The sequence below is a fragment of the Juglans regia genome, chromosome 7, assembly GCF_001411555.2.
Source record: "Juglans regia cultivar Chandler chromosome 7, Walnut 2.0, whole genome shotgun sequence".
NCBI classification, from domain to species: Eukaryota; Viridiplantae; Streptophyta; class Magnoliopsida; order Fagales; family Juglandaceae; genus Juglans; species Juglans regia.
The window spans coordinates 18040259-18064194 of record NC_049907.1 but is presented as its reverse complement, the minus strand read 5'-3'; the positions used below and the strand labels follow the sequence as shown (position 1 = coordinate 18064194).

The 23936-nt window shown below is 38.4% G+C and overlaps 2 protein-coding genes across 3 annotated transcripts; both read right to left on the bottom strand.

The window, feature by feature from the left end:
* Positions 1-1368: 1368 nt before the first annotated feature.
* Positions 1369-9708, bottom strand: LOC108981015 (ABC transporter B family member 11-like). Of its 2 annotated transcripts, XM_035692367.1 has the most exons (13): positions 9673-9708; positions 7083-7286; positions 6678-6735; positions 6408-6583; positions 6072-6293; positions 5749-5987; positions 5011-5536; positions 4493-4766; positions 3365-4254; positions 2914-3180; positions 2529-2792; positions 2102-2395; positions 1369-1835 (listed from the first exon to the last, which is right to left on the bottom strand). In XM_035692367.1, exons 1-13 carry the CDS (start codon positions 9679-9681, stop codon positions 1485-1487), a joined length of 3774 nt encoding a protein of 1257 aa, XP_035548260.1. In that variant the 5' UTR covers positions 9682-9708; the 3' UTR covers positions 1369-1484. The 2 variants fall into 2 exon arrangements, with proteins under 2 accessions (XP_035548260.1, XP_018807631.1); XM_018952086.2 differs by lacking the exon at positions 9673-9708 and having other exon boundaries at positions 7083-7418.
* Positions 9709-13743: 4035 nt separating this feature from the next.
* Positions 13744-14566, bottom strand: LOC109020496. Its single transcript, XM_019002962.1, has 2 exons — positions 14123-14566; positions 13744-13992 (listed from the first exon to the last, which is right to left on the bottom strand). Exons 1-2 carry the CDS (start codon positions 14564-14566, stop codon positions 13744-13746), a joined length of 693 nt encoding a protein of 230 aa, XP_018858507.1.
* Between the last annotated feature and the right edge of the window lie 9370 nt (positions 14567-23936).

Below are 23936 nucleotides of genomic sequence, written 5' to 3'. Positions count from 1 at the left end.
TGGAGCCCTTCATCTGATCGATTTTGCTGCAACTATATATATATATATATATATATATATATGAGATATTTATTATTCCATCATGCAGATGATCATCATGATTAGCAAGTTAGTTAAATTCTTAAACCGTCTGGAAAGTTACAAGACCAGTCCACTTTTTTACGACTGATCACTTATATTCGAAACCTCTTCCAAAATTAGGTAGATTTCTTGTGAATGGTTTAACCATATATAACAGCTACCCCCAATCATGCATTTTTTCTGTTGTCTGATTGCTCAATAAGAGATCATCAGCCTGTAGTACTGTTGGGAAGAAAGAAACAAGTTCAAATAAGAAGTTGGAATTAATAGCATTTGAAACTTCATATGAAAGTGAGATTCTAATCATGCAAATTTACTTGACATTGAGACTGAATATCACCAATTTAAATCCTTCGACCGATTCAGAAAAACCCATTAAATACGATATCAACGAACGTTAATATTATGAAGAAAAAAACACATTTCTCTATAACTTCATGGAGATAGACGCAACATGTAGGCCTCTATCAGGGCTTCATGTTTTTTTTCTCTCTCTCCGGCCCAATCCGAAACCCGGATAACTAGGCTTCGGTTACGGGTTGTACAATTGGTACCCGGATTTTGTTTTTAATAAATTTTTTGATTTTTTTTTTTTGATTTTTAATGTTTTGAAAAAACGGCTTTTCACAATGACCCGAGAGTTAAAACTCTTTACAATTGCCTAACCTGTTTTTCCATCGATATCTAGAAAAGCATTGGAATTATCTACACATAGTTAACATTAATATGTACCTGTGCGTATAGTACATACATACATACACAAATATATATAATCTATAGTACCCAACTTTCATTAACATAGACTGATGGGAGTAATTAACTTAATTATAAGACAGAGTATTAAAATTGACAGCTTCTTGCATGCTTCGGTATTTACTAAAACTGATTCATCTCTCATGCAATTAATTTTCCAAATCTTGATTAATAATTTTTTGTTTGAAATTGAAGAAACCTTGTTATCTGACATTTTTTTGTGAATTCTAATGTATAACAAAAAAGGGGTATAAACCAGAAACCCGGATTTCCGGGCCGGAAACCTGGGTTCCTGGGTCAGAATATGGATGAATAGTACTAGCAACATGTATACTTTACAATATTTAATGATGGGGTTTACCCTACTCGTGAGTAACATTAATGCTGTAGGATCCATATACTGTGTTTATTTTCATTTGAATTGTAGAGTATTGTAGAAAACCCAAATTCAGTATGAACAATGTGTAATCACGTGATTAGTTGATCATCACTTTAACTTATATACTACGAATTAAAGCTACTACAACTTTTACTATAGATGTTTTACAAATTGACATGATGAAAGTCTGTGGCACTTTTCATGAACTGGGAATGGGAGTTTCAACCAACGAGCAGAACAAGCCTTCATTCTTTCTTGCTATTTGCTAAGATTAAGAAGCTTTGATATGTAATGCTACCAAGGAAGCATAAATGCCATCCTTGATATTGATCAAAGTTTGATGCTTTCCTTTTTCTGCCACCACCCCATCTTTGAGCACCACAATTAAATCAGCCCCCTTAATCGTGGAGAAACGATGTGCCACCACCACCGTGGTTCGGTGTACCATAACTCGATCCAATGCAACTTGAACCACTTGTTCAGACTCAGCATCAAGAGCACTGGTGGCTTCATCTAGCAGTAATATTTTGGGAGCCTTCAAAGTTGCTCGAGCTATCGCCACTCGTTGTTTTTGTCCCCCAGACAGTTGGACCCCTCGCTCACCCACTGTGGTATCATACCCCTGCATTCTCCGTTTACAAATCCCACAAACAGTAAATCATCTTGATTGTGCATGGGAATTTGTGATGAAGTATAATGGCAAGCAGTTGCAAACCAGTTTTTCTTGTTGGGTCTGACATGGTACTCTCATCCTATCACAATTTTATTTCTATTGCTTATGTAAGCACTAAGTTTTAATGATACAGCATACCACGATAGGATGAAGGTACCGCGTGCCTGTATTCCTAGGAAATCTACTAATTACTATTGATCATAATTCTTTTTTACCTGTTGCAAACTACAAATAAACTTGTTGGCATTTGCTAATTCTGCTGCAGCTAAAATTTCTTCTTCTGCTGCATTTCCTTCCTTTCCATAGGCAATGTTGGCCCGGATGGTGTCATTAAATAACACAGGCTCCTGACTCACCAAGCCCATTTGCTGCCTTAGCCACTTCAGTTGTAGCTTTTGGAGTTCAATTCCATCCAGTGTAATATGACCAGAATCAGGTTCATAGAACCTCTGCAACAAGGAGATCACTGTTGACTTTCCGCTCCCACTTTCACCAACCAAAGCAACCGTCTAATTAACAATATACATCGATTTTCAGTTTGTGATCTTCAGATATTAGACAAAGGTAAATAAGCTTTTATATGGATTTTTTATATTGTAGAATATGAGAATGAAACTTGATGCCTAGTCCTAACAAATTCACCTTGCCAGAATGAATAGTCAAGCAAAGATCCCGGAATATCTGAACATCAGGTCTCGTGGGATACCTGAAGCTTACATGGTGGATCTCAATATCACCCTTTAAATTTTCTATCGTCATTCCAGAGGTATCACTAGAATCTACCTTTGATTTCCTGTCAAGAATTGCAAATATAGAAGCAGCAGCACTCTTTGCTTTACTTGCATCAGGGGCCAGGGAACCCGACTGCGAAATTCCCACGGCCATCATGGTGAGAGCAAAGAAAACCTGTAATTTAGTAGACAAAAACATTCAACCAGAGATAACAAACAAAGAAATTTATCTTTAGAAGTCGTGAAAAGTTAGTTAAATACATGTCTAGGTGAACAATTAGAAGGGAGGAACTTACACGAGAAACTTCCGAGAATGTTGTCTTGCCATCCTCGACAAGTCGTGCTCCAACATAAAAGCTGCATGCATATACTGAAAACAGCAAGAATAGCGACAACCCAAATCCTACTGCGTTGATTAACCCTTGCCTTATACCTATCTTAATAGGGCCTTCACATTTTCTACAGTACAATTCCATCACCTTCTCTTCGGCACAGAATGAAGAAACTGTTCTTATATTCCCTACTGCATCATTTGCAACTTGACTAGCTTCTTCATACATTTTCTGCAACCAATTAGTCTTTTCAGCCACGTTCGAATGGGATCATTTTGGTCCATATGTAGTTCATTTGAGATGGTTAAAAGCTATGAACTCCATTAGTGGTTGGGAAGAAAAGACAAAAGAAGAATCGGAAATGTTTTCATGCATTGGAGCTAGTTGATTATGATTTATCAAGTTTGGAACAAACCTTTGCATCTGCACGGAATCCTTTCAGGAACTTTATTTGCAGGTATCCATTTACTCCTACGAGAGGCAGCAAAACAAGGATTATCAGAGCCAGTATCCAATTTGCTGTGAAAGCAATAACCAAGCCAGCAATAGCAGTCGCAAGATTTTCAACAAGCAAAGCAAGTGCATCTCCAACTAGGCCTCGCACAGAAGCTGCATCTGCAGAGAGTCTTGCACCTAGTGCACCACTTGAGTGATCAGCTTCATCAAACCAACTTACTTCCATATAAACCACTTTCTTGAAGCACATTAGTCGGATCCGTCTTATCAACTTACATCCCGCAACAGCAAAGAAGTATGATTTTGAAGGTTGAGCCAATAGAGATGCCACACCGAGTAAAACAAAGATTAATGCCCAAAATGTTGAGTCTTTACGGAGCTCATCTCCTGACTCATAGAAAGTTTTGATTACCCCAGAGATTACTATCCCAAAAGAAGGTAAAATTACCCCATTGGCTGCAGCAGCTATGGTGCCTAGCAGTAACACTGGGACCTCTGGCTTGTTGAGATAAGCCAGACGGCAAAGTGAGACTTCAAGAGGCAGTTGGGCTGGTGCTGAAGCAGGAGTACTAGTTTTTCCAGCTTCTGTTTCCTGCACACTTACTGCAGTGGGCACACCAAATGGAGTTGAGAATGAGTGACAACGCCTATTTCCAATTCCAGGTGATTCCAGACTTATGGATCCTAACAATGAAAATTGCGGACTTGAATTTCTTCCAGAATTCAAAACAAATTCTGGCCTATCCTGGTCATTTAAAGCAATTTGTTCTGACATTGTGCTAAGATTTTGCAACCGTATAAGCTGGCTATATGGTCCTTCAGGATCTTTAATCATCTCAGAATGTGTACCTGATTAGTCAAAAGGAATAATTATACAGTATTATGTGTATCCTAAGAATGATGAGATGGCTTTAGGGAGGTTTAATTGTCATAATGGTAAATTAGTGCTTGAATTTGGTATTTAGCTGCAAAAGGTTATATTATGAAAGAATGGACATTCAATAAAAAGATCAAGCAGCATGCGATGGGTGAGAGATACCATTTCATTTTAAACAAATTAGGAAAACTATACAACTTAAAAAAGTACCCTTTTCAACAATTTTCCCTTGATGTATGACAGCAATCATATTGGCATTCCTCACTGTACTCAAGCGATGAGCAATAATAATGGTTGTTCGGTTGGTCATAATTCTATCCAACGCTTCCTGGACAATTCTCTCAGATTCTGCATCGAGAGCGCTTGTGGCTTCGTCTAGTAATAGAATTCTGGGGTCTTTTAGAATAGCTCTGGCTAAAGCAATTCTCTGTTTTTGACCCCCAGATAACTGAGTTCCATGCTCACCCACCATCGTGTCTAGTCCCTAAGTTTATCAGAACACAAAACCCACAAAGTAGGAGGTTAGTTATAAAGAAAAGAAATATCGATTACCAGATTACAAAATGCCTTGGATAATGTGAAATCTTAATGCAAATGTGTTCATATCTCAACAAGCAGAGGAACAAAGAGCATAAAAATACAATCATGTATTTCTCAAGACCGTTCTGTCATTAGAGTAACATTTTACAGTTCTAAAAGGAGATGCAGAAAAGAAATCATCATAGAACCTGTGGCAGTTTATCAATGAATTTAGCAGCATTGGCCAGCTCAGCAGCAGCTCTTATCTCTTCAGTAGTTGCCCCATCCTTACCATAAGCAATATTATCTTTAATGCTAGAGGTAAATAACACAGGTTCCTGGCTGACAAGCCCCATTTTTTGTCTGATCCATTTTAGTTGGAACTCTCTAAGATTAATGTTGTCAATAAGAACCTCACCAGCTTGTGGATCATAAAATCTTTCAATCAAATTGATAACTGTTGATTTCCCACTTCCACTCTGCCCGACCAAAGCAGCGGTAGCACCACTGGGTATTGAAAATGAAAATCCAGTGAATATATGTTCTTCAGGTCTTGTAGGATAACTAAAATACACATCCCTTAGTTCTATATCTCCACGAATATCATCTAATTGCAGTCCATTAGTGTTGTAAGCATCTATCTCTGGCTTCTTGTTAATCGTCTCAAACATCTTAAAGGCTGCAGCTTGTCCAGCAGCAAAAGTGCTCATGCATGGAGATGCATGCCCAAGCGATCTGAAAATAAAGCTATCAAATTAAATATAAACAAATTAATCTTTTGTATGAAAATCATCACTTATTATGGGGCAGGAGGAGATAATATATTATTAGTATAGGAAACAAGCACAAACACACAACACATAGATTTGGGATCTCCTATCACAAAATTATAATATGAGCAAACATATATGTTTTATGGATGATAAATCAGGCAGACTGCAACTTACACGGAGCCACTAAGAATAGCAATAACTACATTAATGACATCCCCTCCCGTATATCCCTTCTCAAGAATCATTTTCCCACCAAACCACACTGCCAAAGCATAACTGCAGGAAATAATAAACATAGCTGCACCAAGTCCCAACCCAGAAACCAAGCCCTCTTGGACACCAGACTTGTAAGCATTGGTTAAAGATTTATTGTACTTAGTTATAGCTTCCTTCTCCCCTGTATAGGATGCAACCTGTATGGAAAATGGCCAGGATGGCTATTATTCTACAATAAAAGAATATGAAAATTAGAGATTCCTTATGCCATGTATTCATACAGTTCTGATGGAACCAATTGCTTGCTCTACTACAGTTGCTGCTACCGAATAAGCAGTTTGCCCATTGGATGCCATCTTTCCTATAATGATGCTCACGGCAGCAGCAGAGATGACAAGAGGTGGAAAAGAAGATAGCATGACAAGGGCAAGAAGCCATCCCTTGACAAATGCTATAACAAAGCCTCCTATGAATGTTCCTACCAATTGTATGAACTTTCCAACCTGCAGATTCGAACAATAACGAAAAGCATGAGTAGGAGTGCATCTTGAGTTCCAATTTTGGATGCTTGGAGGAAATAGGTCATGGTTTCAGGTTTCTGCATGGTGCATCATTACCTTCTCGCCCAATGCATCTTGAATAAGTACAATGTCTCCTGACATCCTCCCAACTATTTCCCCTGTTTTAATTTCCTTATCAAAGAAGCCAATATCTTGCCTCAGAATCGTTTTTAAGTATAAACTTCTTATTCTTGCAGCCTGCCTCTCCCCAGTCACTGTCCAACAAGCCATCTCTGGCACATAGCAAATAAGAGTAATTGGGCATCTCAGATTCAAATAAACCAAACAGTTAATGTGTTATCTCAGCAAGAAGGCTCGTATACTTACGAAAAAATGATGCAACGCTAGATCCCAAAGCCAAGTATACAAACTTTATAAAGGACATCTGAGAATTGAAGTAATCAAGTCATCACTAATTATAACGATTTTTTGGGTTAAAGCATTCCATCATATTAAGTATAGCATGATGCAACCAACAAGAACTTGAAAGATTTTTTTTTTTTCTGGAGACATTGTGGTTGAGCAAGCATGCTAGGCAGCAGATGACCACTTTAGAACCGTTGAAACATAAAATGGAATCCAAATTTCTGAAAAAATCAGATAAAACATAGTATGGAGTAGAATTTTCTTCTCTTCAAGTTACATTGTAGAGACAATCTTAAACTCGAGAAATCCAGCATAGATTTTGCACAAACATAGATGATTTACTACCTGGTTTTAGTAGCAAAATACCTTGGAAACCTCATGAACTACATCTTTGGTATTTACTGTTCCTCCAAAAGAATCAATCGTATCTCCAAAGATTATGGTCATGAAAGGCATAGAGATTCCACTTCCAACAGCAGCCACTGTGCCAACAAACATTAGTAGATAATCCAGGGAGTCAGCAAAGGAGAAAAGCTTGTAATATGGTACTGTATTGCTTTCCTCTTTCTCCTGGGTCTTGTTTGAATTTTGCTGATTGTCAGTACTTTCATGATTTTTTCCAGAATCGACTACTTTAATGCTTGTCCATGCTGTGGCCTGTTCCAAGGTTATTTGTCCATGTGAAGTATTTTCCTCAGCCATATTGCCTGGAGAAATACTTATTTTCTGTATTTTCCGTAATCACCTCGAACAACTTAGGTTATTGGACCATAGCTGGAATACAAACATCACCCGTTTAGATTAGGAACCCCATGGTTGAGGCTGAATGGATGAGTGAAGTTCGACATAATAATGTGAAACAAGATCAGAGAATAATTTCAAGGCTTTTCTCTAGGTGGGATCATAAGAATATTTGCAGTCACTGATAAATAAACCAAAGAACAGATCTTTTAAGAAATTGAATCAACATATATATGAAACACCATCATGTTAGCTGCCTTAACGGAGCCTCCAGTGGACTGACTCCAAGGCGAGTTTCACAAACAAAAGTAGGAAAATAAGTAAGAACATTAACAGCTCAATGAATTCTGTACGAGAACGTCCATCTCAATAAATGCACCAACCAAATCAAGCAGAGAGAGATAAAAGAAGGAATGAAGGGAAGCAGTAGGTAACAAAAAAACATCTCAAGACAACAAAGTGCAGTGTACTCACAACTTTTATCTCTTCCAGCGGAGGTTCCATCGCCATCCGCGATAGTTTCATAGTTTGCATGACTTTATGAACTGCTAACTACTATCTTTTAAAATGACATCCTTTTTGTAGGACATGGGTGGGATCAAGAAATTGATCCCAAAATCTGTTTTATTTTTCTTTTTTTTCATACTTTTGCACTATAATTATTGTACTGGAGTGTTTGTTAGAGACTCCACCCCTTCTCATGTATGATTTTTTCGTTTCTAATAGAAATTTGCTTGCTTAGAAAGGAAAAAAAAAAAAAGTTGGTACCAAGCCAAAGGACCGACCAACCTATCAAAAACAAGCGTCTTCCTTACCAATGTTGTCATTAGAATAAGAACAATATTCTGAAAGCATGCCTATGCAGAAATTAGGGAAAATAAACTATTTCCGCATTTACAGATTAAAGATCCAGCATATGTAATAACAATGCAGCAAAGAAACGAACAACGTCTACAACTTAGATAAAACTAACTCCTCTTCTTTAATCTTGATAGATAACGTATAGAAAGAACGGAATTTGGACCAACAAAGGATTGGAAGGAACATTAAAACCAAAAAGACGAAAGAAAAGCACCCTGAAAATTACCGCTGTTTAGATACTGAGTTAACGTGGCGGTTGAACTGAAAGGACAAGCCTTGATTTACTACGGAGTGTAAGATTAGTCAAAGAGTCAAACTAAATACAACATTTAAAATCTAAGCCCAAAACATTGAATTCCAATCCATCCTGCTTTCGTTTACTTTAGTTGTCACCTGTTTTTGAGAACGTCCGTTAGTACGTACCTATGCAAGAAGGGGGGAAATGCCGCTGTTCTTTTTTCATTCATCAAAGTTGAGTATTTATGTCTCTCGATCGAGCATGCACTACAATTGCTAAATCAACTAAAAAAACGCTTCTTTACGGGTTTCATTTGTCTTGAGATTACCATCACTTCTTACAATATTAATGTACATTTCTTGCAAAATCCTGCAGCTTTAACGCTTTCCTTGGACCAAAACATTCGGACGATAAGATTTTTGCTATTACAATCTGCTTTTTAGTTAACTTCGCATGTACGTGCATCATCCAAAGAGATGATTATTGCAGATCTTGATAACAGAGCTGCCTTGTTTGAAGAAGTATATGCGCAGGAATGTATGGAGAGGGATTAAAACAACAAGCTCATTTTGGGTTGTACGAGGTCGCTTCCTTCAAAAATTGAGACATTGACTTTGGCAGGTAATGTTTTAAAATGAGTCGATATTTCCAAAATGAAAATGAAAGGCAAAGAGAAGGAAGGCAACTTGCATGAACCAATTAATATAGAGGGAAACTACTTTCAAAACCAATAACATGAGCAATTTCGACCATGTATCAAGTTTTTCTATTGTTAGTGTAATGCCCCGTATTTTAATATATTTTTAATTGAAGGATTATTTGTTATTAATTTAAAAATTGATTCTCTTGTTTTAAATTTTTAGATTTTAGTGAATTTTTTTTATGATTTTTTTTTAATTTGTGAAAATTAAATTTGACATGTTTCCTTAATATTAATAATTTTTATGCATTTAAATTTTTTTTAATTTAAATTAGTTTGTGGGTTTTAAAATTATTGTATTGTTGGATTTAATTATTTTATTTTACTTAGTCACTGTGTTTAAATTTATTTTATTTAAACTGTTGTTTTGAAATAATTTTCGTTGGATTTTGTGACCCAGGTTGTGAGGATTAGACCTCATTCATTTCCCTCCATTTTTCTATTTCCTCTTTCTTTTTCCGTTCTTTTTTTTTTGAACTGCTTCCTCCCGCGCGCGACATCCCTCTCTCCCTCTCCCCGTGCATTTTCCTTCCTCACCCAGCCCGTCGTTGTGCGCCTCTGTCCGACGACACCGCCCAGCCCACGGCCTTCCCCACCCTCCGGCGACCACCTCCCTCCAATCTCAGCCCCTCTAGCGTCGCTGTTTGCCCCCACGCGCCACCCTATGTCGCGGCGTTCCTTGTGCTCGCGCGCTGCCGTCACGCCACCACCGGCCACCATTTCTTCACCACTTCATCCTCGACCTCCTAGCAACTTGATGCACCCATCAAGTTGATGGGTGTTTACTGTGATTTGGTTGGTTGTGTCGGACTGAGTCCGAGGAGTAAGGGGGTCGATTGGATTGGATGATGGAGTTGTTGGTGTGATTGGTTTATGCTATGAGATTTGTTGGCTGTTTCGAGTTTAAATATTGATGTTTTGTATTTGACGTGGATTATGGTGGATATTGGTGATTTTAGAAAGTGATGATATATTTTGGGATTATGAACGTTTTAAGTTTTGAGGAATTAAAATAGGTTATTTAAGAAGCTTAGGCTTAAATATCAAAATTCGTGATTAATTGGAAACTTACGGAAATTATGTGATTATTTTTATAGGTGACGATTTATAGTCAACTCGACATTTTTGAGAAAATTTCTGAAAAGCTAAGTTGCCCAGGTAAGCGGAGTTTATATACTAGTTTTGCATAAAAGAAATGAAATGAGGTCGACTTTGAAAATATGCATATTTGTTTAAAAAAATATATGAAATGACCTCAAATGTTTGTTCTGCATATGCATAAATTCTATATAAGAGAAATTATTTTGTCATGACTGGTGTAGACATGAGCTAATTTTGCGCATTCTGTTTCTGAACTATGCAAAATGAGCGAATATGAAAATCTAAAAGTTTTTGCTATGAATAAATAAAGATGTTTTGGACTCTGTTTATTTCGAACATGTGAAATGATCTGAAGCTATTCAGTATTTTGTTTTGATATGATGTGTCATCTGAAAACCTTGGCATGAAGTTCTGATTCTGTATTTGAATGTGATTTGGTTCCGATGATGTTTCGTTTTATTTTTGTTAAGGCCCAGCCACGGATATAATGGTAGTTTATAACCCTACCACGGGGGTGAACCATGGAATACAGCCCAGCCACGGGTATAATGGTGGTTTATAACCCTACCACGGGGGTGAAACATGGAATACGGCCCAGTCACGGGTATAATGGTGGTTTATAACCCTACCACGGAGGTGAAACATGGTATACGGCCCAGCCACGGGTATAGTGGTGGTTTGTAACCCTATCATGGGGGTGAAACATGGTATACGGCCCAGCCACGGGTATAGTGGTGGTTTGTAACCCTATCATGGGGGTGAAATATGGTATACGACCCAGCCACGAGTATAATGGTGGTTTATAACCCTACCACGGGGGCTAAATATGGTATTTATCCCGATGTGATGCTATGAGATGATATAAATATAATGTTTCAGTTGAATATGCCAAAGGACTTTCTTTTTTAGAACAAGTTTGTTTTTCTGAAAAATTTCGCTCTGATGTTTTGTAACAAGTTTTGTTTATGCATTCTGAAAGTAAATTCTTGTTCTGCATACTGAACTTTATAAATGCTCGTGTTTATATGTTAGTATATGCTCTATACTTATTGAGTTGTTGATAACTCACCCCTTATCTCCACAATATTTTTCAGATATTATGATGGTTCAGCTGAGGATCAAGATTATGAGGCATTAGGTGAGATGATTTAAGTGTAGTGGTTTAAGCATAGGAAGTTTTTTTTTATGAGTATTGTTGAATTTTATTAAGAAATTTTATTGTGTTGTGATGATTTGAGATTTTGGAAAATTGATTATATTGAAGAAATTAGATTGAATCGAATTTTCTATATGATATTGAGAATTTGGAGTCTATTTTTATATTATTAGAATGTGAGTTTAAGTGTTAGGAAGTAACTCTCCAACCCGTGCGAGACCGGGACGTTACAATTAGCTTCACAACTTTTGGATGTAATTGAGATTTGATTATTATAACAACATGCTACCAAAGCTTTAAGAATATTTGAGGCAATCAGATATTTTCTTTTATGAATATTTGTGAACCAGATCAGTCATCTTATCAATCTATAGAACGGTGGGGTCATTTGGAAGCCAAATGAATTATTGATATTGATTACTAAATGGAAAAAAGAACAGCGAGGTCATTAATTGCTTTGTTGCTGAACCCTGTAGCTTGTAAATCTTTTCATCATGCTTCTTATTTCCTACACAATGTTGTGTTCGTGCAATCGGGGCTGCAAAAGAAGAAAATAGTGAGAGAAAATACTTTCCTTCAAGGTGCATTATAACTTATAATATTGTTTTGTTTAACAATGAAGCTTTAAAAAAAAAAAAACAAAAGAGATGAAGGTCACATGTCTATGAGTGCCCATCTCCCAATATTATTAAAAAAACCTTCACTTACAACAGAGAAATATCGTGATAACATCAAAAAATAATAATTCAATTCTAAAAATCAACCATCAATGTCGGGTCAATAGAGCTAGTCCCAATTTATCCATATGAACTAAACCCCCCCGAAGACGCCCTTGTACCAAATCTTCACCAATAAATTCCGTGTCTCTAACATTAGCACTATCTTTTGCTAAAAAGTCCGCCACCATTTTTGATTCTCTAAAATTATGTTGAAAACCAACATTCAGTAAACGAACAACTTCCTTTACTTCCTCCCAATAATCCCATAAAAACCAATAATGACAAACACTCGAGCTTAGCCATCCCATTACTACATTTGAATCAAATTCTACCAATAGATCTCTCAATCTGAGCATCTTATATAATCTCAATCCATCAAATAATGTTCGACACTCCGCAATTGTATTAGTAGCATGGCCATAAAAATGAGCAAACCCGACTTGAGCTTTTCCATGAGTGTCTCTAACAATGCCGCCCCCACCTAACAACCCCGGATTTCCAAGAGCGCACCCATCGACATTTAACTACAGCCTTCCTCCAATCGGTGGAGTCCATGAAATAGTTTTTGGCAGCTTCACTCGTACCTGCACAATTTTACAATGTAGCTACCGTAAGACAGCCTCATCACACGGACCAACTTTTCTAAAATGTTTAACATTCTCATTCAAAGCCATTAACGTCACTTTAACAGCTCGAATGACTACCCAACAATTAAACTTTTTATCCTCCATCCTAGCTACACACCTAGCCTTCCATAATAACCAAGAAATGAGTATAGGCAGGACCCCACGAACCCAGCTCACCTGAGTAGCAGCTGACGCTCTATTCCACCAATAGTTCATCATATCATCCCAGTTTCGAACCTGAGGTAATCTAATTCTACATACCTCTGCAAAGTATTGCCACACTTTTCTAGCACCCTCCCCCTCACAAAGAATGTGATGAAGAGTCTCTACCTATGTATGCTCATAGCAATGACATCGTGAAACAAGAGGAATCCCAATCTGCTGTAGAACATCATCCACATGGTACTGCACGTCTTCTAGCTCTCCAGCATAAGAATGACATTTTTTTTGGCACTGAATCCTGCCACAGCCATCGTCTCCAACAACTTGCAACTACCATGGATACAAACGTCACCAACACTCGGCAACTACCATGGATAAACCAGCCACTTATCGCTTGATCCGACATAGATACTAACTCAAAATCTAAATCCTCTTCCCAAAAAATTCATATTTTTTCCCCAACCTCTGCATTATTAATATAATTTGGCAACTTCAACCATCTTGCCTATCTACTACATTTATTAGCATCTAAAAAAGGCTCTAAAACGGCCACCACCGAGGGGCGACTTTTATTCAAAATATGTTGAAGCCTACTCTTCGACGAAAGAATGCCCCTAATATTCCACATAAGTATATGCATTATAAATTAAATAAATTTTTTGAAGCAAGTCCTCCGCTCCAGACCTACAATAGATTTTTCTTTCCGGATTTCTCGCAATTTTTTCAAAGGACATTCATGTTGGGATCCGAGTCAAAATTTTTTGCTGCTAACTCGTTTAGTTCTTCCTCAGGGTCTCCATCCAAAACTACTGTGTCATTCCCAAGCATCCCCTCCTCCTCAAGTCCGCCCAACCTCAAGATTTCTCTCTCAGCCATACAACCAATTTCAAATTCCAAAGCTTCATCTATTAATTTCAACGAGCAGCGGGGAGAACCATTTACAGAGCTAACTGGTATCTCCTCATTATCCTCCTAATTTCAAACCAATTTCCACTCCCTCCCTTAGAACAATTCCGTTGTTGCAGGTCCCCTGAGATTAGCACCTCCCCAACCTCCTCCTCCGAAGTGCTAGACGAGGCTACACAATAACTTCTCTTCTCACGTTTTTTGTTTGTGATCCCCCAACAGTATCTTGGTCCGTCAGCTTGGCCTCTGTATTTCGAATCCCCACTACCTTCCAATTCTGTTTCGGGCGTTCTGTCTTCCCCTCTACTACATTTATAACCTGCTTATCTTTAGACTGAACTCGAACACGACGATGGCAATTATGTTGGACATGACCAAGTTTTTGGCAATGTAAACAATACACAAGCATCGACTCGAAAAATACCTCTTGAAAATGACTCTGCGCCAAGCCTGGAGTGCCCAGCCAGAAAGCATTCTGCACCGGTTTAGATATATCAATTTCAACACATATTCTCGCAGCTTCCGAACGAGTTACACAAGCTGTAGCATTATCCCTCTTCAAGAAGCGACCAAAACCCCCTCCAATACTACATAGCATCGATTCATGAAAGAAATTAGGCGGCAATCCCAGAAGCGACATCCAAACTAACACCTAAGGGGAATCCTCCTTGTGCTTTAAAACAGGGTTGACATGGTGGTGGGCTAATCTAGATTGGCTATTGCTGATAAGATCAATGTTTTGGGTATTTGAAGAGTTGTATGGTGGATGGGTTATGGTATGGGAAAGGGATGTGTAGCTAGTAGCAAGATTGCCAACTTGTTTAGCAGTTCATCAATTTATTCTGTATCTATATTCTCCTCATTTTTTTTGTTTTGTTTCAAATATCTATTTATTCACACGGCAACTTTTCATCACTTAGCCTCACAGTTTTCTCGTCGTGCACGGCTTTATCTAGTGCGTTTTACTCGTCTGTTTCTCCATGGCATGAACGTCCCTATTTTCCGCAACATTCACATCAACATTTGTGTAATAGTTATGCCTATTTATATACTCATGTTTAGCAATTCATCAATTTGATAAACTAGGGTTGTCGCTTACACTTTTCTTTCCCCAACCTCCATGCTGCCGTTGCCTCCCGTTACTTGCCAGCATAGCCACTCCACACGCAGCAACTCCTCTTTGCAAACAGCCCAGCCTGGTCCTCCATCCCCTCGGTTTCATGCACTCCCATACAAGCCCCCCGTCGTCCATACTGCCGCCACCGGTGTACCCCCTCGTAAGCCTCTGATCAACCAACCCATCTCCACCGTGCACCGACCAGAATTCACGATGCCCCCCATACGAGATCGACGCAACCCATGCTTACACGAAGCCCGCACTGTGCATTGCCGCTCCACCCCAGCACCTCCATATAGTTGTCATTCAGTTCATCCACCCCTCGTAAGCATCCGCCAAGACCAACCACCAGAACTGCGTGCCACAACCACGGGAAACAGCAACCCACCGCTTACACCAAGTAAAAATCCTCTATTTTATCTCCCAAAAACAGAGCACTTTGTTTCGGCCACCGTGAGTTCGTCTTTACCACCCAGCCGCCGACGTTTCCACTATCCATCTCCTAGCTCTTTGCACAACTCCTTCCCGCACGTTCGACACTGCCCGGACAGCCATCTTCATCTTCGCACCTTACACAGCTCCTCCTTCACAGTGAGTTTCCGTTCCCTCATTCTCCGTCTCTCCCTCACTATCCGTTTCCCTCACCGTATTGCTCTCTCTCTCTCTCAGTGCTCCGCCGACTTCACCACCTCCCATCTCACACTGTGCCGTCGCATATTACCTTTTCGGTGAGTCCCTGCCACCACTGCTTTTTCTAATATTCATGTGTATGTTCATCGTTAGTTTTCTTGATAAGCTGTTTATATATATATATATATATATATATATATATATATATATATATATATATGGAGGGTAGTTTTAACCTAATGTTTTCGGGTAAGTGTTTTTTTGGGTTTATATTTAAATGGGATTTTGCTTTAAGTTTCAATAAATATTATATCGTATTTTGATAATATTGTTAGTTAAAGGAAGTAAACCTATTTTTCTTAAGAGATGAGTTTTTCATGACTTATTCTATGGAAATTTTAATAACCAATGTATTCTTTTTATTTATAAAATATTGTTGGTATTTTAGATATTTTGAATATTAATTTTTATTGAGTTCTATAATTATCATAATACTTATTCGATAAATTTTCTTCTTCAGTACGAATTCGATTAAGTGGATATTGATAGTCTTAGAAAATGATAGTATTTTAAGGTTATGAGGATTTTTAGGTATTGAAGGATTAAAATAGGTTATTTTAGAAGCTTAGGATTAAATATCGAAATGTGTGATTCATTGGAAATTTACGAGAATTATGTGATTATTTTCTAGGTCACGATTAATTATTGTTCGATATTTTGAGGAACATTCCGAAAAAGCTAAGAAGTCCAGGTAAGCGAGGTTCCTATGCTAGGCTTTATACAAATTATTGAGACTGAGGTTGACTTTCTGAAAACTTTGCATATTTTGTGATGAAATGAGAACTTGAGAAAAACCAACCTCGGTCATTTATTTGCATTACTCACGAAATCTGTACGAAAAAGGGAAAATATTTTCTAACATTCATTGTGTAGACATGAGCTAGATTTTGTCATGCTGCCTCTGAATTCTGAAAAAGAACAACATTGAGGATACGAAAAGTTGTGCATTGATTTAGAAAGATACTCCGACTTTTGCTTTCAGTATGTGAGAATGATCTGAATTCCAATACTCTGTTTTGATATAATGTGGCATATGAAAAAAAACCTTTGACATGACTTTCTGATTCTGTTCTGACCCTGACTCTGGTTCTGATATGTGATTTTGATTTTGCTTTACTCTGATATATGGCCTTGTCACGAGATACAATAGTGATATCTGGTCCTGTCACGGGAGATAATAGTGATCTCTGACCTTAGCACGAGATATAAATAGTGCATTTCTATTCTGAGTGCAATCGCTTTGATATTCTTGGTGATTTATGTTTTGCTTGGCTTTCCGCAGAATGCACAACCCTACCACGAGGGTTAAACATGTTCTCTATTCTGATATGATGTTCTGATATGTTATGTTAAGATAAAGATGTTCAGTCATGTTGTGCCAAATGAGTCTTTGAATATGAAAAGTTGGTTTTCTGAATATGAAATGTTTGAAAAGTCGCTCTGATTTTCTGATAATATGTATTGTTGAGATTTGCATATTGATATTGAAATGTTTTATTTCTGCATTTTGAACTCTGTAAAAATGCTCATGTTTACACATTTGTATATGTCATCTGCTTACTGAGTTGTTGATAACTCACCCCTTATCTCCAATTATTTTTTAAATGATTTTTTAATAGTCCAACTAATGATCAAGATTATGGAGTATTGGTGAGATGATTATTTAAGTATAGTGGATTGCTCATAGAAGATTTCTGAGAAGTGGCGAATTTTATTAAGAGATTTTGTAGTATTCTGATGACGTTATATTTTGGAGTCTATAAATATATTGATGAATTGTGAGTTTTAAGTTATAGGGATTAACTCTTCGATCCTTGCGGGACCGGGTCATTACAGCAAATGGGACTTCATAGCAAACCTATCCCCTTGGGCCACTAAACCCTTTTACTCCTAAAGACCAAGAAAACAACCCACAATGAAATAGTACGGCATCTGACTGCTTGACCACTAATAAGAAACATTACATGGACTAATAAACAATGAAATAAACAAGACATAAATCGGATCCCTTCTAAGCTAGCTGCCATCTGACTTGCTGCCCTTGGGAAATTCAGATACGTGATGGCTTAAATGTATACCAACTAAGTTGTTGGATCTCTTGGACAGTTGAGATGGCCCCACATGCGCAAGGGTCATGACATAAACATGTCATAACATAACCTCTAATGAAAAATCTAAAATTCAAACAATCATAGCATATCATCAATTACGTGCTTTTAAACTCATTCAAAAGCATCAACAACATGTGATCATATTCATAGAGGTGCCTAAAACCAATCTTAGATAAGGTTAATTCAAGTTATCTCAAGCAGAGCGGAATTCCCACAAGTCCAGATCTTTGCTCGTCTTATAGCCAATGTCAAATTGTTGTGATTGCACCTCTACATCACTTATGAGGCTACTAGAGTCTTCTAAAATAATTTCATACTTCAAGATCAAGAGTTAAGATAGTTGCTCTAGGAAATTGTAGAGAGAGAGAAGAGGCCTTTGTTTTACGTTCACTTTTTCTATGCTCACAAAACTAACATACGCATAACTTTCATTTTAAAGAGTTTCTTGATTGGGTGATTAATTAACTTTCCTAAAAGTTAATTAACTGCCAGTGGTAGGGAGTTAATTGACTGCTTGTAGTGGGGAGTTAATTAACTATTTGTAACTTTTACACCTATGTAGGCACTACATAGGTCATGGGGTACCCGTTTACTAACACTTCTGATAAGTATAATTCTTGATCATCCCTTCAATCTCCTCAAAACTTCTTTTGTTTTCATCTTTTGGAGGCTTTAATATCTTAGAACTGGATTATCATGGGACAATAGTAAAGCGCATGTGATACCATATTCCTTACCTGTCTTGCATAAAAGATTCAAATTCCACAAACCTTTCCAAAACCTTCTATTTTCTTCCTTATTGGAGCATTCCCCTTGCACTCTACCTTCTCGGATTTTCTCATAGTAGTTTGTTTGCACTTTTAATACTATATTGTCCATTGCATCCAGATCCCGTGTTTTGTTCACAAGATCAAGCAGTGAAGAAAGTAAGAATTTGCAGATGATCCTAGATAAATACGAGGCTACGTTATGTAGAAGATAAATGAAGAGAAGACATCTATGGTGTTTAGTCAAAATGTGTATAGAAAAGAGCAGGAAGGTTTAATGGTAGTACAGGGGTAAAAAGCGTCCAAAAGTATCAGAAATGTTTGAGATTACAACCTTTCATAGGGAGATCAAAGAACAAGACCTTTTTGGAGATTAAGCACAAAATGTTGCAAAAGCTTCAAAGTTGGAAGGAAGATATACTCCCAAGCAGGCAAGGAAATACTGGTTAAAACTGTAGCTCTTGCTATTCCTACGTACATATACTATGAGTGTTTTTAAATTATCATTAAACTTATGTCACGAATCATGATGGCCAGATTTTGGTGGAGACAAAACGTAGGTGACAAGAATACACTATGTGAGTTGGGATAAAATGGGTGACTCTAAATTTCAAGAGGATATGTGCTTCAAAGACCTATGGACTTTCAATATGGCTCTCCTAGCCCAACAAGGATGGAGAATCTTTCAAGAGAGAGAACTCCTATTACACAAACTTTATAAATCTAGGTACTTCCCTAAATTAAGAGTTCTTTGAAGCAAAAATGGGAAAGAATCATCTTATGGATAGAGAGGCATATGAGAAGCAAGGAAAAGGCTTCAATTGGGTTGCAAATGAAGGGTTGGAAATGATAGTGATTGTAACGCCCCAATGGAAGGCCCAAACCACATGGCCTATGCTCCAAAAGGACTAATCAATGATACAATTAGAGCCCCATTGGAACCTTATAAAGAGCAAGAACTTCTCCTTCTCAAACAATGTGGGATCCCATACACCACCTACCCTTATCCATATCATATGGGGTATCACAATCTACCCCCCTTAAATTCCCGACGTCCTCGTCGGGCCTGTCCATTGTAGGTGGCACGGCTCAAGTCCCACATTTCAGGTTGGGATAGACTCTGATACCATTTGTAACGCCCCAATGGAATGCCCAAACCACATGGCCTATGCTCCAAAAGGACTAATCAATGATACAATTAGAGCCTCATTGGAACCTTATAAAGAGCAAGAACTTCTCATTCCCAAGCAATGTGGGATCCCATACACCACTTACCCTTATCCATATCATATGGGGGGTATCACAGAGACATCAAAGTGTGGACTGGTAATTGGATAACAGTGCACGACAACAAGTCCTTGAGATTTACAAACTCAAATACAGAGGTGTAGGCGTAGGCATGCTTGGCAAACCACAAGATTTTCAAAATTTCTCATAACTTCATTTTAGTTTTCCAAACATCACTCAAATACAAAGAACTTTTTTATTTCAAATTTTCAAATTTTTTTCTAATCATTACTCAAACACAAAAATCAATACAACTTTTATAAACTTTAAAACAAAAATTATATTAAAAAATTAAATTCAAATAAATTTTTAACATTCGCTATCTAATTTCACAAATTGATGTAATACAATACTTATTTTTAAAAATATTTTTATTAAGCTTTTTTTTATCTTTTCTTTCTCAAAACCTAATCTCAAATAAATTCTCATAAATCTCAAATATTTCCGAACATTGTTAATATCCAAACATGTCCACGTAGCCGTCACACACCGCCGTGCCATAATGTATCCTTTGGTTACGTGCGCCGCATCAATAGATTCTCCACATCAAGATCTTTCAGATCTGCCCCATCCTATCTCACAATCACCGGTGCATGGTCTCCACGCGCCACCACATGTGTGCGTGAAGAAACTTGGCCAGCCGCAGTCCTATTCATCCGATGCCAGTCTTCCTACTATGTTTCCACTTTCCCTAACTGATGATATTGAGGAAGGGAATACTAGTCTCTTTAAGAAATATCTCAAGACAACAAATTGTAGTATACCTTCAGCTTCCACCACCTCCAGCAATGGCTCCACAATTCACTCAACTATGCAAACTGCAAAAAACCATCATTTAAGACGGCACCCTCTTTGCAAGGTATGAGTGATGACCAAGCATTTGGTCTTAAAACCTGCTCTTTTTTTACTTTTTCGTTGTAGCTGTTATAATGAGGTGTTTATTGGAGAACCTCACCCCTCTTCATGTATCTCGTTCTTCTTATTTGAATGATATATTTGTTTGTTTAAAAAAAATGTACAAAGGAAACACTGAAGTTTCTCCGAAAAGAAAAGGTCAGCACAAAATTTATGAGAAATATTTTAGATTTTATTGTCAGTAAAGTGTGCTCTTATCCCAAGATACACCTTTTGAATGCCACTTGCTTGGAATTCATTGCTATTGAAAATTATTTTGTACGAAAGACGTGTTGGTGTGTATGTGGAGATTGGTTTTGGAGCTGAAAATCGAGAAACAGAGTATTTGCTTGATGTGCGCTTGACAATGAGCTCGAGCGAAGTTCGCTAGACAATGGGCTCAAGCGAAGCTCAACCTGTGAGTTCGCTTGACATGCACTCAACAGTGGGCTCGAGTGAAGTTCAACTAGTGAGTTCGCTCGAGTCCCGCGCGATAGTGAGCTAGAGCGAGACACAAACCTTAGTGTTCGCTCGACTCTCGCTCGACATCCCGCTCAAGCCAATGTTGATTTGGCCGTTTGCTCGAGGCTCACTCGACACGCCCCTGGAGAGAAGAATGCAGATTTGCCAAATAGGATTTTCAGCGCCGTTTGCTATATATTTGTCATATTTGACTTGTGTTGAACGACTTTCAGCATATTTTGAGAGAGAGCAATTGTCTAGTGAGTGCATATTGTGTGAGAGAGCGAAAAACCCTAGAGAGTGTGAGTTGAGATTGAGTGATTGTAATCTCCTCTGGTCAATAAGATTTCTGCAGTTGTGTGGACGTAGGGAATTTGCCGAACCACGTATATTGTGCATCGTGTGCTTGATTGTAATTGCTTTTACTTTATTTGTCATTGTTGGTGTGTGTTTTACATAACATGTCACAACAATTGGTATCAAGAGCCAAGGTCGGATTTGAAGGAAAATGATGGTTGGGGATATAGTGATCAGACCCGGGATCAAGAAGTTCGACGACAATGATTTTTGGTACTGGAAGATGCAGATCGATGACTATCTCTATAGGAAGAGGCTCCACCTTCCACTGTTGGGAAAAAAGTCGAGAGCATGGATGATGCTGAATGGACCATGTTAGATTGACAGGTTCTAGGGCTTGTTCAGCTGACCTTGTCCAAAATAGTGGTACACAATGTCAGTAAGAAAAGAACCACGGTGGATCTCATGATGAATTTTTCAGGTATGTATGAAAAGTTGTTGGTGAACAATAAAGTGCACTTAATGAAGAAATTTTTCAATCTGAAGATGTCGAAATGTATGTCTGTAACCCAACACTTATAAATTCAATACGATCACAAATCAACTGTCTTCTATAAAGATTGAGTTTGATGATGAGATCAGAGCATTGATTCTATTGGCATCGCTGCCAAATAGTTGGGAGGCCATGGGGATGGATGTGAGTAGTTCAGCCAGTAAGATGAAATTGAACTACGACGACATATATGACATGGTTCTTGCTGAAGAGGTACATAGAAGAGACTCGGGTGATTTCTTGGGTTCAGGATCTGCCCTGAATGTTGACAATTAGGGCAGAGGACATGATATGTCAAACTCCAAGAGCAGAGGGAAGAGTAAGAAGATATCTGGGCAGCAGATTACATGCTGGAGTTGTGGCAAGCCAGACCACATCAAGAGAAACTACAGGAATCAAGAAAGTGCTAAGGATGATGCTGTGAATGTAGTGGTAGAAGAAATACATGATGCCTTACTTCTTGCAGTGCATAGTCTGATTGATAATTGGGTGTTGGATTCAGGGGCTTCATTCCATAGCACCTCACATCGAGAAATCATACAGAATTATGTTGCTGGTGATTTTGGGAAGATGTATGCGGCTGATAGAAAGACACTGGATGTAGTGGGAGTGGGTGATGTGCACATCACACTTCCAAATAGGAGCACGTAGACTTTATAGCAAGTCAAACATGTTCCAGATCTGAAGAAAAACCTGATCTCTGTGGGACAATTTGATGACAGCGGTTATGCAGTAGCGTTCTATAGGATGAGCTTGAAAGATCACTAAGGGTGCGCTGGTCTGGTGCACTGGTCTTAGTGCATGGTAAGAGATCTAACTCTTTGTATTTAACATCAGGGTCCAGTAATGTGCAGGAAAATACAAGAGTGCAAAAAGGCAGGCTTGATCACGCGAAACATGTGAGGAAGCCAAAGGGAGTCAGCTTTGTCGTTCCTTATGAAAGCTTGGGAAAGTTGGCTAAGGTTGCCAAGATCGGTTCGAGACCAAATACTCCTAGTGTAGTGGGAGTTGTGAGTCGCCCAGTGGATGTGCTGACTAAGGGCGATGTACGTGGGAAGACTGAAGTCGGGCTTAACTTCAATGTGTCTTCTGGCTTGAAGACGGGAGCTATGAGCTGCAAAGATGATAGGGCTTGGCTGGAAACAGTGGCTGGCATGTGGAAACCCAGCCTCCAAGTGGGAGATTGTTGGGGTGTATGTGGAGACTGGTTTTGGAGCTGAAAATCGAGAAACAGAGTGTTTGTTTGATGTGCACTCGAGTGAAGTTCGCTCAACTTGCGCTCGACAGTGGGCTTGAGCAAAGTTCAAGCCGTGAGTTCGCTCAACCTGCGCTCGATATTGGGCTCGAGCAAAACTCAACCCATGAGTTTGCTTGATAGGCGCTCGACAGTGGGCTCTAGCAAAGCTCAACTCGTGAGTTCGCTCGAGTCCCATGCGACAGTGAGCTTGAGCGAGACACAAACCCTAGTGTTCGCTCAACTCCCCCTCGACACCCCGCTCGAACCAATGTTGATTTGGTCATTCGCTCGAAGCTCGCTTGACACACTGCTCGAGCGAAGAACGCGGATTTTGCCAATTAGGGTTTTCAACGTTGTTTGCTATATATTTTTCATATTTGACTTGTGTTAGACGACTTTCAACATATTTTGAGAGAGAACAATTGTCTAGTGAGTGCATATTATGTGAGAGAGCAAAAAGCCCTAGAGAGTGTGAGTTGAGATTGAGTGATTGTAATCTCCTTTGGTCAATAAGATTTTTGTAGCTCTTTGGACATAGGCAATTTGCTTAACCACGTATATTGTGCGTCTTGTACTTGATTGTGATTGTTTTTAC

Bases quoted from the DNA above. Each gene is read 5' to 3' on its own strand.
- LOC109020496 (XM_019002962.1), bottom strand. From the start codon at position 14,566: ATGTCGCTTCTGGGATTGCCGCCTAATTTCTTTCATGAATCGATGCTA. The intron at 13,993-14,122 runs GTGAGAAGAGAA...GTTTGAAATTAG, and splicing joins GGGGATCACAAACAAAAAAC to GAGGATAATGAGGAGATACC.
- LOC108981015 (XM_018952086.2), bottom strand. From the start codon at position 7,418: ATGGCTGAGGAAAATACTTCACATGGACAAATAACCTTGGAACAGGCC. The intron at 5,537-5,748 runs GTAAGTTGCAGT...CTTTATTTTCAG, and splicing joins GCTATTCTTAGTGGCTCCGT to ATCGCTTGGGCATGCATCTC. The intron at 4,767-5,010 runs GTTCTATGATGA...TGATAAACTTAG, and splicing joins TCATTGATAAACTGCCACAG to GGACTAGACACGATGGTGGG.